Source organism: Haliotis rufescens, unplaced genomic scaffold, assembly GCF_023055435.1.
Source record: "Haliotis rufescens isolate VD_foot unplaced genomic scaffold, xgHalRufe1.0.p SCAF_14, whole genome shotgun sequence".
Taxonomy (NCBI): Eukaryota; Metazoa; Mollusca; class Gastropoda; order Lepetellida; family Haliotidae; genus Haliotis; species Haliotis rufescens.
The window spans coordinates 16,518,583-16,535,729 of record NW_025963824.1 but is presented as its reverse complement, the minus strand read 5'-3'; the positions used below and the strand labels follow the sequence as shown (position 1 = coordinate 16,535,729).

General features: G+C 39.9%; 1 protein-coding gene across 1 annotated transcript in view; it reads right to left on the bottom strand.

Annotated features, from left to right (window-relative positions):
• Window positions 1-1,279: 1,279 nt before the first annotated feature.
• The window catches only part of LOC124152571 (hemicentin-1-like), a 30,475-nt gene continuing 14,607 nt past the window's right edge, over window positions 1,280-17,147 (bottom strand). Inside the window, exons 17-33 of the mRNA XM_048395435.1 lie at window positions 16,828-17,100; window positions 15,108-15,186; window positions 14,661-14,724; window positions 12,256-12,332; window positions 12,072-12,112; window positions 11,820-11,894; window positions 10,942-11,063; window positions 9,720-9,855; window positions 9,092-9,364; window positions 8,310-8,373; window positions 7,045-7,099; window positions 4,654-4,789; window positions 3,935-4,207; window positions 3,521-3,599; window positions 2,945-3,008; window positions 2,581-2,640; window positions 1,280-1,441 (exon numbers count right to left, since the gene is read on the bottom strand). Coding sequence (XP_048251392.1) covers window positions 1,280-1,441; window positions 2,581-2,640; window positions 2,945-3,008; window positions 3,521-3,599; window positions 3,935-4,207; window positions 4,654-4,789; window positions 7,045-7,099; window positions 8,310-8,373; window positions 9,092-9,364; window positions 9,720-9,855; window positions 10,942-11,063; window positions 11,820-11,894; window positions 12,072-12,112; window positions 12,256-12,332; window positions 14,661-14,724; window positions 15,108-15,186; window positions 16,828-17,100 — 2,033 coding nt within the window. The remainder of the gene's footprint in view (window positions 1,442-2,580; window positions 2,641-2,944; window positions 3,009-3,520; window positions 3,600-3,934; window positions 4,208-4,653; window positions 4,790-7,044; window positions 7,100-8,309; window positions 8,374-9,091; window positions 9,365-9,719; window positions 9,856-10,941; window positions 11,064-11,819; window positions 11,895-12,071; window positions 12,113-12,255; window positions 12,333-14,660; window positions 14,725-15,107; window positions 15,187-16,827; window positions 17,101-17,147) is intronic.

Below are 17,147 nucleotides of genomic sequence, written 5' to 3'. Positions count from 1 at the left end.
ATATGTACCTGCACCTACCTGCGATGACAGTATTATGCTTGAAGGAATGGTGCTCATTTCTAAAGGAGGGGATGCTGAACTCGATACCAACGCAAATGCTGACACTCCCCTCGAGGAAGTATACGTACCTGCACTTTCCTGTGATGATGATATGATGCTTGAAGAAAAAGCAGTATTTGATGGAGAAGGTGATTCTGAAGTCGATTGCACTTCCAATGATGACGCTTCCCGTGAGGAGGAATATTCAACTGTCCCTGCCTGTGCTGATGACATCATGATAGAATGTAGGGCAACACTAGCTGAAGTATACGAGGCTGAACTGGATGCAGATACAGATGATGACATTCCTATCGAGGAGGCAAAATTACTCGCACTTGCCTGTGATGACGATATCGTACCTGAAGGAACGGTGGTCGATGAAAACACAGCTGATAATGAACTGGGATATGATTCTGATGATGACACTCCCCTCGTAGAAGCATACGTACCTGTACTTGTGTGTAATGATGATGTCATGCTTGACGGAACGGTACTTATTGACAAAGTTGATGATGCTGAACTCGATTGCAGATTAGATGATGGCGCTTCCATTGAGGACGAATATTCATCTGCACTTGCCTGTGCTGAAGATGTCATACTGGAAGGAACTAGGGACATTGATAAAGTAGATGATGCTGTACTCGATTGCAGTTCCAATGATGACGCATCCATTGAGGAAGAATATTCACCTGCACTTGCCTGCGCTGAAGATGTCATACTCGAAGGAACAGCTGTCATTGTTAAAGTAGATGATGCTGTACTCGATTGCAGTTCCAATGATGACGCATCCATTGAGGAAGAATATTCTCCTGCACTTACCTGTGCTGATGTCATCGTGATAGAATGAAGGACAACACCCGCTGAAATACACGAGGCTGAACTGGACGCAGATACAGATGATGACATTGTCGTTGAGGACATGCCATTGAGGACTTGTGATGATACCATACCAAAGGGTAGGCCAGTCACTGCGAAAGAAAGCGTTGCTGAACTGGACGCAGATACAGACGATGACACGCCCACCGAGGAATCATATGTACCTGCACCTACCTGCGTTGACAGTATTATGCTTGAAGGAATGGTGTTCATTTCTAAAGTAGGGGATACTGAACTCGATACAATATCAGATGCTGACATTCTGCCTGAGGAGGCATCAGTGTCAGTGATCGAATGTGATGTCAGGCTCAAAGGAAGGAGGGAAAAAATTGCCAAACTAGGAGATGCTGAACTGGACATGGATTCAGATGAGGATGTTGCCTTTGAGGAATCCAAGGTACCTGCACTTGCGTGTGATGATATCAGCGTAGATGAGGGAGCAGTCATTACTTGAGAAATCGATGCTGAAGTAGATAGTGAGGAAACATGCATACTTGTACTTGCCAGTGATGACAAGGATTTTGTACTAGGTAGAAATGAGGTCATTACCAAAGATGGGTATCCTGTATTTGACACATATTGAGATGATGACACCTCCAGTTTGGCAGCACTCGCCTGTGATGGTGATACAACGTTAGAAGAAAACGATGTTATGTCCAAGGTGTGTGATGATGAAGTTGACACATATGGAACTGATAGCATGTCAGTAACAGACACAATGTGAGAGGATCCTGGTGGTGTATGTGATGGTGGCAGAAACAGGCTTTGTGAGGATGACGTTACAGTCTCAGATGAGTGTGAGGTGATCACGTGGCTTGATGGGGCAAGTATAGAAGCCAAGGGTTCATGTGTTGCATAGGAAGCGGGTGTGGCCATTAACGTGTTGTACTCTAGCGAGTCTACTGTGTGGCTGAAAGCAGTTGTCAAAGATCCTGTATTCTGAATATTTGACACAGTAGAGGGTTGCATAGAAAGAGACAGCGGCAGCATGGTTGATTCTGTTGACGATACTTGTGCACTTGAACTTGCAGATGTTGACGGTGTTGTGATTACTGATGTTGAGTTAGATTGCCCAATGTCCACTGGAATAATCAAATTTTGTGTAACAATTCGACATTACCATTGGACTTAAATGAGTAGTTATGTGCGTAATATGTTTTTAGTCATAATATACCACGATACCTTCCACTACAGATAACATTAGAGGACATCATATTATATTGGCTTGGATACATTTTAAAACTAACATTTAGCCTTACCATTGAGAGATCCGTTGAGAAACTGCGCCTTGCCGTCAGGCCTAAACATAATAGTCTGTATCAAACGTTGATTCTATATCTTTTTATTTAAACGTTATGATGAAGTACATTTGTGATATTTATTCTCATCATTAAGCGGATATTGTTTCTAATCAAAGTCCACGTGACTCCAGTTATTTATTTGCGAGCTACTAGCACATAAACAAGTCAAGGATAGCAATTCAAAGGTTGATAGAAACTGACAGCAATTATGTTAACCTCACAAAACAGTAAGGCCCATGGTTATTTTTCTGATCGTATCATTTATAAATAGCAACATGTTTCGTTATAAATCTGGGGACATACAATAAGGTATAAGATAGAAAAAAACATAGCAAACACCTCCATACCGAATAAGCCACGTTACCAGGCCTGGATTTCTGTCAATGAGGCCCACCATTCTGGCCGAAGTGCATATAGCTTCATCCTGTAAGCAAATCAGAATCAGAAGTGTATCAGTGAATCATAATATCAGTGAATACATTTTCTTCTTGGCGGGATAACATCAGCAATGTAAGTGTGCTCTGTACTGTCCGTTATAGTGAAATGCCGCAGGATCATAAAGATGGTCGCATATCCATCGAACGAGAAGTTCTGTGCCAGGTGAAATGAGCTGAGAATCATATTATGTGGTTATTCAGTACAGAACGGAATGGGCCGCCTGTGCCAGTGTATAGTTTGTCTTAAGGAATGCCCATCAGGATTCAGGTATTGAGAGTATTTCATCTTACTAGGTTAAACTCATGAGTGACTGGAGAGCCATCTGGTCCTGTGAGGCCTGATGGACACAGTGCACTGAAACAAAAAAGAATGATACAATACTTGCAACAAGAAAATATACATGAGTGAATTGAAATGGCCTTAATATATTATCTTTTTTCAAAATACTGAAAACAGTAAAAGGCTATAACTGTTTTGAAAATGTTAAGATCAATACCAATTTATATATTTCGTAATCGGGTGTATAGGGTTAGATGTGGTGCTGACCTGTGCAACCACCTGAAATTCGGTTCTTTTCACATGAATCCGTTGAACATATTACTAATAAGAAAATATTCAAATTGTGAAATGGATCTTTTTTGCTGTTCAAAGTGTGGTGTTAATAGCACTTTGCAAACTGTACATACCGTAATTGTCTTCCTATAAATTATATCCTCGTGATACACTGTTCTAATCTGAAACAAGCTGTACTTTTTGTTGCAAACACTCAGAAAGTATCAACAGCTCAACTAATTTTGAATGTACAACACACGTCTGGACGGACAGCGTTATGAAAAAGATAGCTGGATCATAAACTGTGTACGTACTGGAAAGCTTTTAATGGCGTGGTGCTGACGTTATTAAAGGTAACGTTCTCCCCAAGTGTCCTGGTAACATTGCTTGCAACTGAAAAACAATGAGATAATGTTCTTACTGTCAAACGGCATATTCGGCTTCTTGCACTCATCGATGTTGCAACTACTTAACAGTTGCAATTAAATAATCGAGTCCGAGCTAGACACACCATCAACTAGTGTTATCAGCAACGTGAAATGTCCATCGGGCTGCGATGACACGCAATAGACCAAGTCAAAGAGCCTCAAGCAGTTGAATACGTTTGCCACCTATTCCAACGCGTTCCACATGGGTACAAAAAACATATTTAAAGCGCTGAATAAATTCCATTATTGAAGTGGCATTAAAACCTTCTTTTGAAATATATGTTACAAAGAGGTTCATACCTATTTGGTAGGCTGAAGCTGATGTATCCCCATTTGTAGCGTTACAGACATAGACACCATCATACTTCAGCACGTTGGCCTCTGTGATCCCCATGATCAGTATCTCGGCAGGGCCCAAGTATCGATACGACTTATCAGCGGTGATGTCTTCGCCATATTTACTCAAGGTAACGGAAGGTGGAGGAATCCCTTCTCCCACGCATTTCAGCCTAAGTGCTCTCATTCCAGGGCTGATGACCACAATGGGAGGCTTCCCTTTCACAGAAACTGGCTCTGTAATGAAAATTAACATGGACACCGCCGTGAAATGACATAAAAATATTAACCTCGTTTAATAATGTCACTATGAAGTCCAACTTTGAAATATCTTGTCAGTACCAATCCAACACTTTGGCAAGCATTATGTGATAATCAATGAAAATGGATGGATGTTTGCAATAATTATTGACGTGGTTTCAGTTTTGAAGCTACATTTTGGCTTCTCTAAGAAGAACCATACATTATTTGCCCAATCCATTTATATACGACAACCAGACCCATTGACATGTATCTTGACGATGCTTTCCCTATGAATTGAAAGCTACATATATAATTATGTGACATACAGCTTCTCAATTATTATTGTGGCAACCATTCAATTTGTAAGTATTACTGGGTCATACATTGACACATGGTGGCATGATTGATGCAATCAATATGTAAAATAGTAAAAAAGGCACCTATGACATGCAGATTGACAACACCCTCCTTGGTTCCAAGTGTGTTGTTTGCGACACATCTATATGTTCCCTCGTTTTTCTCGTTTACGGACGATATCGCCAGCGTTGATCCTTTGGGGTGGGCATTGGGGCTCAACTGCAGATAAGGAAATCAACTGCAGTATTGTTATTGCTATATTTCGTTGTATTTCTATATTTGCTCATATCCAGTAGATTGATACTGCAGATTCTCTATTCTTGCAAAGTTAATTGACAAATGAAGTCATTTTTATTCGTTCGTCGTCATATCCCCAGGGACTCTGAAATCTGGGAGACATTGCATTTTTAATGCGTCATGACTTCACAATTGGTAACATGTGCGTCTGCTGCACAATGGTTACAAGAGAAAATATGGTAATGTATTTGGCCATGTAATGTCTTACCGATTTATCATATTCCCAGGTGACGGATGGGGTCGGGTTGCCGCTCACGTTACAGAACAGAAGAACCGTTTCTCCAAGGATGGCGTTCACAGTCTGGTTTGTGTTTGATATATCGGGAGCCACTGAAAAATACAAGATCATACACGCATTTGATCACTCCTTGTATCTTACTGATAAAAGTAATCAACAACTTGAATGGCAGTTATATAGTTTGCTTTTCACATATATTGTGGAAATCTGAAACAGCAGGTACTGTGTAAAGTGTGCAATTTCAATGTAACATCAGAGTAATGGAAAAAATTACGTTTACATGATGTTTTCCAAGTAGCCATTTATGAAAATCAGTTCATATCTCAAATAAAAACAAAACCAACATACAATGGATCATTAACCCAAATGTCATATTCATTATCCAGAAGTATGACAGATGTGAACAAGAAACTCAGACTCTTAATACGGTGGTAAGAGTGAAGGTCATAGGTCGTGCAAATCAAAATATGCACACGCAAAACGAACCGTCATATCTTATTCCGTAAATAAAATAGTCATGACATAATACATGAAGCAATGGGTGATAAATGGCCAACAATGACTTTTAAAATGCCTGCTGTGGTGGTCATTCCGTTCTATGGTGAACTTTTAGAGACATCAAAACATGGCGTCATTCTTGCGACGCTTCAGCTTTACACATACTGCTTGGAGTACAGAGGAGAAGTCGAACATGTGAAAGGTAACGTCGGAAAGACCGACATACGTACAGATCACGACAACGCGCCACATTAGATAACCACAGACCCGTGAAGATTCCGGGATAGAATAGGTCTTCAGCAACCCATGCTTGTCGTAAAAGGTGACTATGCTTGTCGTAAAAGGCGACTAACGGGATCGGGTTATCAGACGCGCTGACTTGGTTGATGCATGTCATCGATCTCAATTGCGTGGATCGATGCTCATGATATCAATCACTGGATTGTCTGGTCCAGACTCGATTTTTTACAGACCGCCGTCATATAGCTGGAATATTGCTGAGTGCGGCGTAACACAACAAACCAAAAAAAGATAACCACATCACTTAAGTCAGGAGAGCTAAACATTAAGACTAACGACATACTAAGGGTTAGGGGAGATGTTGGTGCTGAAATCGCAAGGGAGACTGGGAAAGCTGACGTCAGAGGGACTGCAGTGGAAGTTACGTGGTCAAGGTCAACTGAAAATAACAAAAATATAGGGTTTCGTATCATTACAAAGTATGGTATCAAATGGAAATATGTATTGCAAACAATTCCTTATTTACAGAATCATACCCTGTTGAGGTGGTGAAATTGGGTTTCACGTCGCGCGAATGATTATTGAATTTATATATTCATGCACGTGTGTGTGTGTAGCTGCTTGTTCTAATCCGGCCTGATGCCGATTTATAGTGCTAGCACACAGATACCATGCCGCAGTTTAACATGAATACCCCACTCAGACACAGTATACTGAATCCGAGCCGACCAGTCCTTGTTTTAGCCTCTTAATGCCGAGCGCCAGACAGGGTAACAACAAGTACCATCTTTTAACGTCTTTTGGTATGACGCGGCCCGGGATCGAGCCCCGGACCTTCCGCTCTCTGGGCGGACGCTCTACCACTAGACCTAGGAGGCGGTCTATTCATTGCTGGTGAATTGATACTTTATAATAATTCTTTTCTGTATCAATTCTTCAAAATATATTTTTGATATTGTAAATTTTAGATGAAGCCCTACCTGACAAGGACCCATTCAAAAACTGTGCTTTGCCATCAGGTCTAAACATAAAAAAATATCAATAGAAAACTGCTCAGCTTCAACATATCCGGTTTTCTAATGTACCTGTATGCGTCTTGTTTTGGCCATCATGGTAGTAGGTCGTAACAATCAACACGTTGCTCCTCATCAATTGAACAATATATTTTATTCTGGACACAATGAACAGCAAATCAACGTACCTGATCAGCCATGTGATAGTACCAGCATCCGTATGAAGAAGACCCACTTTCCTTGCTGAAGTACATATCAGCTCACCCTACACCAACACATGAGAAGAAAGTCACTTCCGTAATAACAATGCTTGTGGTAAAGAACAAAATCGATCTTTGAAAAAATAGTCTTTTATAGTTTTACATTTTGATAATTCAGGTGTTATTGATTTTTCCATAACAGTATTTGACCAATGTCCGATACATACACCGTAAATTGCTGGGTAGTTCAGTTAGATGTGAGTGAATGAGTATATTGTTTTACGCCGCTTTTAGCACTATTTGAGCAAAATCACGACCGGGACTCCGAAAATGGGCTTCTCAAATTGTACCTTTTCGGGGGAATCGAACCCGGGTCTTCGGCATGACAAGGGAACACTTTAACCACGAGGCTACCCTGCCGCCCCTTAGTAAGATGTGGGGGTGGGATGCTTGTTTGATTTTTTGTTTGTTTTTCAGTCTGTACATGTTGTCTCTGAAGAATTATATGGTCCACAACACATTGTGTTTTTCAGAACATCCAGAATGTTCATTTTATACCATTATATATTTTGTTTGGTAAAATATATTTCAAGCTTGTATGCGGATTCAGATCACTCTTCAGGTCAATAACCTTTTCACTCGATAGTTGCTGCAATCTGACATTGCCTTTATGATTAAAATGGCGACTCGATCTAGAGGTTTGAGTAGCCCACTCTTATTATGCCGCCCCTTCCCTTTTACTGTGGTCCACTAACCCCTCACAGTGTTGCTACCCACACTTTGCGATCACCCCCCCCCCCCCCCCCCCCCCCTCCTCCCAAATCTCTCAAACTGTATCAAAATGTCCAGTCATTCTCTTCTCATGACCTCAAGAGTTATTGACATATTTGAGTTTGAGTCACAAACTGGCAAGTTAGTGACCACTAGTTGATTGTGTAGTTTAGGGAATTGGTCGAGTAGTGTAAATGAAATCGGAAGAAATAAATGCAAGGCACCCGTGTGACACTGCATCAGGTGGTGGTCAAAAGTCGTAGATGGGTTACAACATTCAATGTGGCAAAAAAGGCATTTCTTGCTGTATTCATACGACACACTTATCACATATTAGATTAAATGTAAAAAGGCTGAGTTTTCAGCTGTAACGCACCAGGCTATTGTCACAATCTGTAAGCTTGTGGTATGTTATTCTAAATGTGTTCCTCAAGTTACAGCCACTTTTTGCATTTGGGATTTTGCGCACCATCACATCTTACCAGATCAAACTCAGTAGTGATGGGAGATGCGTCCGGCTGCTTGTGTCCAGGAGGACAAACGGCACTGAATTAGAGACATCACACATTGTACACATTTAACAGTATGGAGTAATCAAATCATCCTGTCATGTAATTGAACTTTCAGTTAGTCAGCCGCTTCGGTGTGTTTTGGAAACATATGTGAACTTCAATGCAAATATGATGGTAATTGATTCAAGAGTCATAAACAAATGCTATTAACCTATCATACTTCTTCGGTAGCAACATTATGTGGCATTACACAGAGGATTAGGTGCATAATCGGATGGATGTAGCGGATTGTTGCACGAATATCTACACACAGATCACGAAGGTCAGAGTGATGGAAACGCCGAGCTGGATGATATACGTGTTACGTACTGGAATGCTTTCAATGGCGTGGTGCTGATATTATTAAATGGGACGTTTCCCTCAAGAATCCTTGTTACATTGCTTGCAACTGAAAACAAAAGAAATTGTTATTTTTTAAAATATTATTCAGTTTGCTATTTTACATATTTTTTTCAAGACTGCATGTAAATGCTTCCGTCTGCGTGAGACAAACCATTGATTGCTATTTTACGTCACTGTTGACGTCATATGTCGTTGGAATACTATGATACGCAATAAATTAAATAAATGGTGACATATTCTAACGTGAGCTACCACGAATTATAAAAGCATAGTCAAAGCACTGAATAGTGAAGATACGTTTTTACTAAAACGTTCGACTGACGAAAAATGTGATAGGAAGCGGTCCTTACCTATCTTGTAGGCTGAAGCTGATGTATTCCCATTTGTAGCGTTACAGACATAGACACCATCATACTTCATCACGCTGGCCTCTGTGATCCCCATGATCAGTATCTCGGCAGGACCCAAGTGCTTATACAACTTATCAGCGGTGATGTCTTCGCCATATTTACTCAAGGTAACGGAAGGTGGAGGAATCCCTTCTCCCACGCATTTCAACCTAAGTGCTCTCATTCCAGGGCTGATGACCACGATGGGAGGCTCCCCTTTCACAGAAACTGGCTCTGTAATAAAACATAGAATGGAAACTACCGTGAACCAACTAAGTACTAACCACATTTAATTATGTCACTATAAAGTCTGCCTTTGGAAAAAACTTATCATGGTCAAAATCAATGTCATTATTATACGGTAGTGGGTGGTGTATAACGCCGCTTTTAACAGCATCTCAGTTATATCACGGCGTGGTGCTTTATGGTTTGAAGTGCGTGGAGTTTTGAAGCTACACATTTACTTATATGACACGAAACATTTATGATATCACCTTTTCAATATATATGGGACAACCTTTCAATTCATACATTGACACATGATGGCATGATTGCTACAATCAATACAAAGAAACAGTAACGAAGGCACCTATGACATGTAGGTTGACAATGCCTTCCTTGGTTCCTTGTGTGTTGTTTGCGACACATCTGTACATTCCTTTGTTTTTCTCGTTTACGGACGATATGGCCAGCGTTGATCCTTTGGGATGGGCATTTGGGTTCTCCTGTTGATTTAAAAGTAGCTTGACACATCTGTAATATTTGTGATTAGTATAACATTTATGTGGGACATAAATGTGTCCCGTCATGTCTTCTGTTAAATTTTCTTAACATAAATTAAAAAAATATCATATACACTTTCCTGCTACATTTTTGTTGGCTTTAGATAAGATATCACTTGCACGATCCATACTTTGGTGAGAAGATGACACACATTCATATAATACTTGTCCATTATCATCACTTTGCACCTAATATTTGACATGCATGGCGGTTGAAATGTGATTAGGCTACACCAGCTATGCCACACAAAATGCAGGTTATATGCGACTTGTATACATGTATCGCTTCACGAATAGGAAAATGACATACGCATGTGACAATGGAGCCGTGTACCAAGCTGGTTCTCACACACAGTAGTTATGCCCCTATAAGTAGTCTTGTACAAGATTGCACGTTTGAAGCAAAAACATAACAAATAAATATGTGTATTTCAGACATTTCAAAACTATTTATTCTGAAAATTGAAACTGTAGATTCACTATACTCGTGATTATACGTTTCGTTTTAAGTAACTCAATAAATTATTCTTACGCGCACGTCCAACCCGTGAACATCCGGTTTGAATATGTCTTCAGGAACCCATGCTTGTCGTAAGAGGCGAATAACGGAATCAGGTTGTCAGGCACGCTGACTTTGTTAATGCATGTCAGAGTATCCCAATTGCCGTCATGTAGCTGGAATATTGCTGAGTGAGGCGTTAAACAACACAAGAACAGGAACACGCACGTCTTGTTACTTTCCTGTTACGTACATGCAATTTAAACAGGGAGGTCATTGGCTACATTACATTATGTTACATCTTCCAGCAATATTTGTATGCATCCAGTTAGCCTACATATATGGACAGCTTTTCAAGGATGTGCACGTTCTTGTTCGATGTAGATAGACGCTTAGATGTGCACGTAACAATCATTTCATTTTCAATACTTTTCATGAAATCCCAATTTGTCACATCCTGTTTGCATCAGATACACAGTGATTACAACAAACAATATAGAATGTCATTGCTCGTCTAATTAATGTCTTACCGATTTATCATATTCCCAGGTGACGGATGGGGTCGGGTTGCCGCTCACGTTACAGAACAGAAGAACCGTTTCTCCAAGGATGGCGTTCACAGTCTGGTTTGTGTTTAATATGTCGGGGGCTACTGGAAAAAACATGCACGCATTTTATGACATACAATTGCAATCATTTCACTGTTAATCAACAGACGTAATAGTCATGCAGTATAGCTATGCGTGTGTCACTGCTATGCTTGTTTCTTACGTTTAATTATACTTATGGCAATCGAAAATGTCAAACGGATGATGTGTAATTCAGAAACCTTTGCATATAAACTGCTTGCTGCTAAATGTTATAATAAATCAGAATAGTTATAGCAAATAACCCAAAACTTTCACAAATTAAAAACAACGCACACATAAATCCTTCATAGCACAGCAACATTCATAACGTGTGTGTGGGGGGGGGGGGGGGGGGGGGCTGCCATTGTAGACATTTTAAAGATCGATTCGGAATTATTTGAGCCTTGATGAGCAGAGGGCAGATGAAAGTGAAAGTTCGTAGCTGGGAAAACAAAACAAAAGCATTTGCGAAGAAACATGTTTATCCACATACGCCTTACTTATGACACTTATCATGTTTCATAATCTTGCGAAAAACGCTCATCAATGGGGAAAACTTACAATTTCAAGCCAGCTTCTGCGGAAACGATTGTGTTGATGGGATCAGAATGATATGAGACACGTCGAGACACGACAGCTTGGAACATTCACGCAAACTTTCAGCTTCATAGGTATTGAGATTACGACAAATGTCAACGACGGACGGACAACCCGCCAGACCTAAGCTCAATTGACGTTCAAATGAGCTTAAAACTAAGAAGCATGGAGTAAGAACATACGAAGGGGAGAAGATGTTGTTGCTGATGATACAAGGGAAGCTGGAGTCGTTGACGTGTTTACTTGTTCAAGGTCCACTGAAAATCGAACAGATATACAAGTTTCATGCCTAAACAAACCTTATCACTTGACAGAGAATAAAATATTGCACTTGTTATCAGGATTTTACCTTTTTAATGAATTGGTTCTTTGTGGTTGAATCACCACATCGCATTTGTCTATGAAACATAGTTAATTTTAATATATAGCCTCACCACTCATGGATCCATTTAAGAACTGTGCCTTGCCATCAGGTCTAAACAAAAATTTACATCAATATATCATTGTTTAATACCACCAAACAATGTAGTAGTAAATCTAATGAACTGAATATGTGATCAGGATATTTTTTCGGTGAAAATCAAATTTACAAGTTAAATAGTTTATAAAGCAGCATACCTGATAAGCCACGTGACCGAGCCAGCATCTGTATCAATAAGACCAACTTTTCTTGCTGAAGTACAAATCAGCTCACCCTGCATTAACATATTAGAAAAGCGTTACTTTCGTAACAGCACAGTTTGTAATATCAAACACTTTGAGTCTGTATGTCACACTGTTATCACATTTTCAAATGGTGACAGATCATGTAATAAATAAATAATTTTCTTCATCAATAATACCTAATCCAAAATCAGGTCAGTTACATGTAGGTGTGTAACCCAGGTAAAACATTACCATCCCTCCAGTATTATCATGCACCAAGAGGTTCTAAATACAAACTTCCTCCCACCTTGAAAATATATTGCTAGAAAGGTTACATATAATGTATAAATGTTTATGACGAAATCACCGTCCTAGTCAAAGTTTTGCTGCAATGTGTCATGACGATGTACGCCGTACATGTTTGTAAGAAGCGAACTTTTATTTAAGCAATCTTTGTAAATAATAATACTAATATATTTCAAATTGTTTTTGTTTGTTTCTCCTTCATTCATAGTCCGATATGGTTATGTTCATGGCCCTTTTATTTTCAAATACTGATATCTAGTACCTTTGTAGAGAATACAAGCTTTATAGAAAATGCAATTGTTTGTTAGAACCAGAAATACATCTTTATGGAATTAGCGAATTAAAGCTTCAAAATATATTAGTGAAGTTTAGAGGGGGACTATTACGGTTGACAAAAAAATATGGAAGGTGGCGCAAAAAATGGATTTATTCATGAGAAACTGGCCTTTATGTGATCGAGGTATCGACGATAGATATGAATTTTTACTTGTATGTATTACTGTTGCTATTAGAAGAAACTGTCTACCAAAGACATGTATCACTAATGTAATTAAGAATTGACCTTCACTTTGTGTGAGAGTGAGGGCCAAACATTGTATGAACGTCGTCGCAAGCTCCAACGTTCATACAGTCTGGCTCTCACTCTATGAAGGTTCATACTCCAATGAACTCACACAAAGTGAAGGTCAATTCTTATAAATTTTTTATCACAATTTCTTACCTCAAAAGATTCAGGCCTAGATCTCAACACAATTTTATTTAGTACGTGTGACTTCATGTTTACACTGACAGCCATACAACAACCAGCTATATCGCGGAGTAAAATAGTTCCTCATAAAAGAGAGGTTACATGGGCGTATGGAAGCACAACTTGCTCTCCATAAACATCTTACGCAGCACATGTGTTCAAATCATATCCTCATTAGATGAGAAAGGTCTGTAAAGAACTATCTCAGTAAGTCAGTCACAATGACAGCGCGTCGTAATACATTTACATCAAGTACAAGACGTCAAAATGGCCGACACGATAAACGTGACGGGAGAGATTTCCGAAGTTGTTGATGAACCTTTGGCGGTTACATGTGTTAGTCTTCATTGATCAACTGGCCGATCATTGAAAGGTGAATAAAGATGCGTCAAACAGACACAAAGGTAAATTCATAGATTGCTGGAGGCGGTCAATGTCAGCCTAGGCACGGATCGAGTCGATACTACGATAGTTTAGATGTGCATTTCTTCGTTTGTTCATTAGGATGGGCCATAGCGAGGATATTCGTGAAAAATAATGCAGTCACGCTCTCTGACATTTCTCAAAGTATACTGAAACGCTGAGACCAAGAATAAAGGTTCTAAATGATCAGAAAGAACGCTTATGCATGTTTTCGTGCTAGGGAATTCCCAGGGGTTTCCCCAGGAATGTGGAAGTAGTCCGTCAGTGTTTACGTCATTTCAAGAACACGGTCTCGTTGAAAAACGTATGAACGTCAAATTGTTTCGTTCATACACTTATGAACTTCAATTTCGCGGTCATGTGACCGACCTGTCTTCCAATGGAAAAGCCGTATATCGTGTAAACTTCAAATAAAAAAATTATATATTCATACATTTACAAAGATAATTGCCACCAACAATACAGTACCAATAAACTCACTTGGCCTCTCTATTTATCATGCGTGAAGAGAGTATTCGTTAAATAATGTTTCAAAAGTGTGTACATTGCTACTACTTGTCAATTGTTCTTGGTATTTACACATGTGGCTTTGATTGCTTCATAACTTGACAACTTGATTGATAACTTGACTGATAACTGAGTTTAGTCGATGTCATGTAATGTACAAATATATGCATGGGATAAGGTACTGCTGACAATGCCATTACTTTCAAATTTTCCTTCGTTGTTTTTCGTTACACCAATAAAAGTCCAAAGTTACGACCCCCTTTCACGCGCGAATCTGCTCATTGTAAGATATAATTCGATGACTGTAATTAATACGTGTTCTTTAAGGTTACAGTGCTTCAGTTCAGGGGCTTTGAGTATTACGAATACACATCACATCAAATACATATCTTACCAGATCAAACTCAGTAGTGGTGGGAGATGCGTCAGTCTGCGGTTGTCCAGGTAGACAAAGGGCACTGAATAAGATAGTCATTCATTTTCAGTTGCATTTATTTCAGATTTTACCTTTTATGTTAATGAAGGAATACTGCACCATGTTATGTAAAACAATTCCGGACATTCAGTGATGCAGTCGCAGGAAATATCATTGTATTTCATGATCTCAGAGTTATGAACACATTGCCCTTCCCAACAGTGCTTATTCGACTCTCAGTTACATTATTTAGCACTACACAGGCATGTATGCCCGTAAACGTACGTTTGCACTGGTTTGTTTGATGTGATGTGTGTTGGCGAGCTGATGTGTAGTGTTTGCTATGGTATATTGACACATCCGGACTGATTGTGTTCTAGAAACAGAGAAATGAATGATGGACCACACTGGTCAACTGTTACCTACTGGAATGCTTTCAGTGGCGTGGTGCTGATATTATTAAAAGCAATGTTCTCCCCGAGCATTCTTGTTATGTTGCCTGCAACTGTAAATAAAATGATAAAACGCTGTCCACAATCATAGGAAATATCATGTATCACAGTTCCATATATACACCTGGAACAATGGTAATCACCACCTATTATTTTGGCCTTAAGGTTTGAGAACATGTGTCTTTACTTCAAATGTATGGCACAGAAAATGTATGGCATGTTTCCAGAAAGAGTATTATTCTGTCGATAATTAACGACTTTAGAAACTGGTATTCATAGTATTGACGGACTTTTCATTGTTTGTATTATTGACAAAACTTGCCACGCTCCCGGGTGACAATTAAGTTGAGTCGATTTCTCAATGTCCGTGATGACAATTATTAGTTAAGGCTTCCAGGTATCCTTTGGACATTTGCTTGTCAAAGGGATGTTGTCTATCCAAGCGGAGCAGTGCAGATGTCTCACGAGGCTCTATCGACATTGGATGATCCTTTTTCCACATTAGGTTGCTGATATTTCAGTGTCCGTGTGCTTAACACCCAATTGTTGTAACCGAACTCTCGACAAAAGAAGCTTTGCAGGACATATTTGCATTAATCATGCCTATTATTCGCCACCTGCCACCTTTCACCGTCAGAACATCTCCCTGGAGCCGAAGCGTACCAGAACCGCTGGCAAACAGTCACACCTGTGGATAACTATTTGTATGATTACGAATTATTTCGCTAAATCATGTTTCAGGGTGCGTTTAACCTTTCTTCGTGAGAAAGTAAAGTACAAGCCAAAATAGGGTACGGCATCGGACCTCAATTTTCTCCCTCATGCGTCAAGTTTGGTATTGTGTTCAGTATGTTTACCCTACATCTTTGTGTTTACCGAAGTCAACAATATTTTAGCCTGTAAATAATTGAGTATGGACCAGAGAAGTGTTTGTGGGGGTATATACAAAGCCACACGACGACGGGGCTGACATGCATTCAATCGCGAAGCAGGTACAGGCAGTGACCATGGAGTAGTGGGGAATTATTAGAATCCGGGTCCCCACACGTACTAAAAGCATATGTAAGATAGCTACGCAATACTTCGCAAAGAAAAATGAAGAACGAAGCGTGGCTTATTTCACGATAAAACATTGTTCTACCATAACGTCATTTCTGTAGATTCGAAAATGAGCTCGCAACTTGAAGACGTCAGATATTGGACGACGTTGTTTGAGAGGGGAGTGTCTGGTAGGTTGTTCCACATAGATGTAGCTGGGCAACGCAGATAAGCGGTAGCCGAACGATCGCATTCAAAAGCGGGAGAGATATGACAATCGGTATTGGGAGAAAAGGTACAGGTCATCGACGTGAGGATTGTGAGAATTTGCGGGAAATACCCACCTGTTCATAAAATGGACTTGTCCCACATTACCGAGGTCGGATTCAGTTGCAGGAATCATCATTCGGGTTAATATTTTTAAAGCTTTTAGATCATTCTCAAAGAGATTATAAGAAATAAACGTCCCGCGCCCCTCATGGTTTATTCTCCCTGTAGTGTTTTGTTGTTCGATAACCAACTCCGATCCCATTCGTCGTTTATTCCTTAAATACACAGCGCTGAATAAATAACACTATCAAAGTGACTCATCCTTTCTCTTATAAAAAAACCCGTCTAATTGACTCGGATAAAATTTAATGTAATGCAGTTCTTACCTATCTGATAGGCTGAAGCTGATGTGTGCCCATTTGTAGCGTTACAGACATAGACACCATCGTACGTCAACATGTTGGCCTCTGTGATCCTCACCAGCAATATCTCAGCAGGATTCACGTGGCCATAGAACCTGTCAGCGGTGATGTCTCCGCCGAGTCTACTCAAGGTAGCCTTAGGTGCAGGTATCCCTTCTCCCACGCATTTCAACCTGACTCCACTCATCCCGGGACTGATGACCACTATGGGAGGCTCCACCTTCACAAAAACTGGTTCTACAATAAACATACAACATTGAGACACGTATCTTACCCACAGCGTC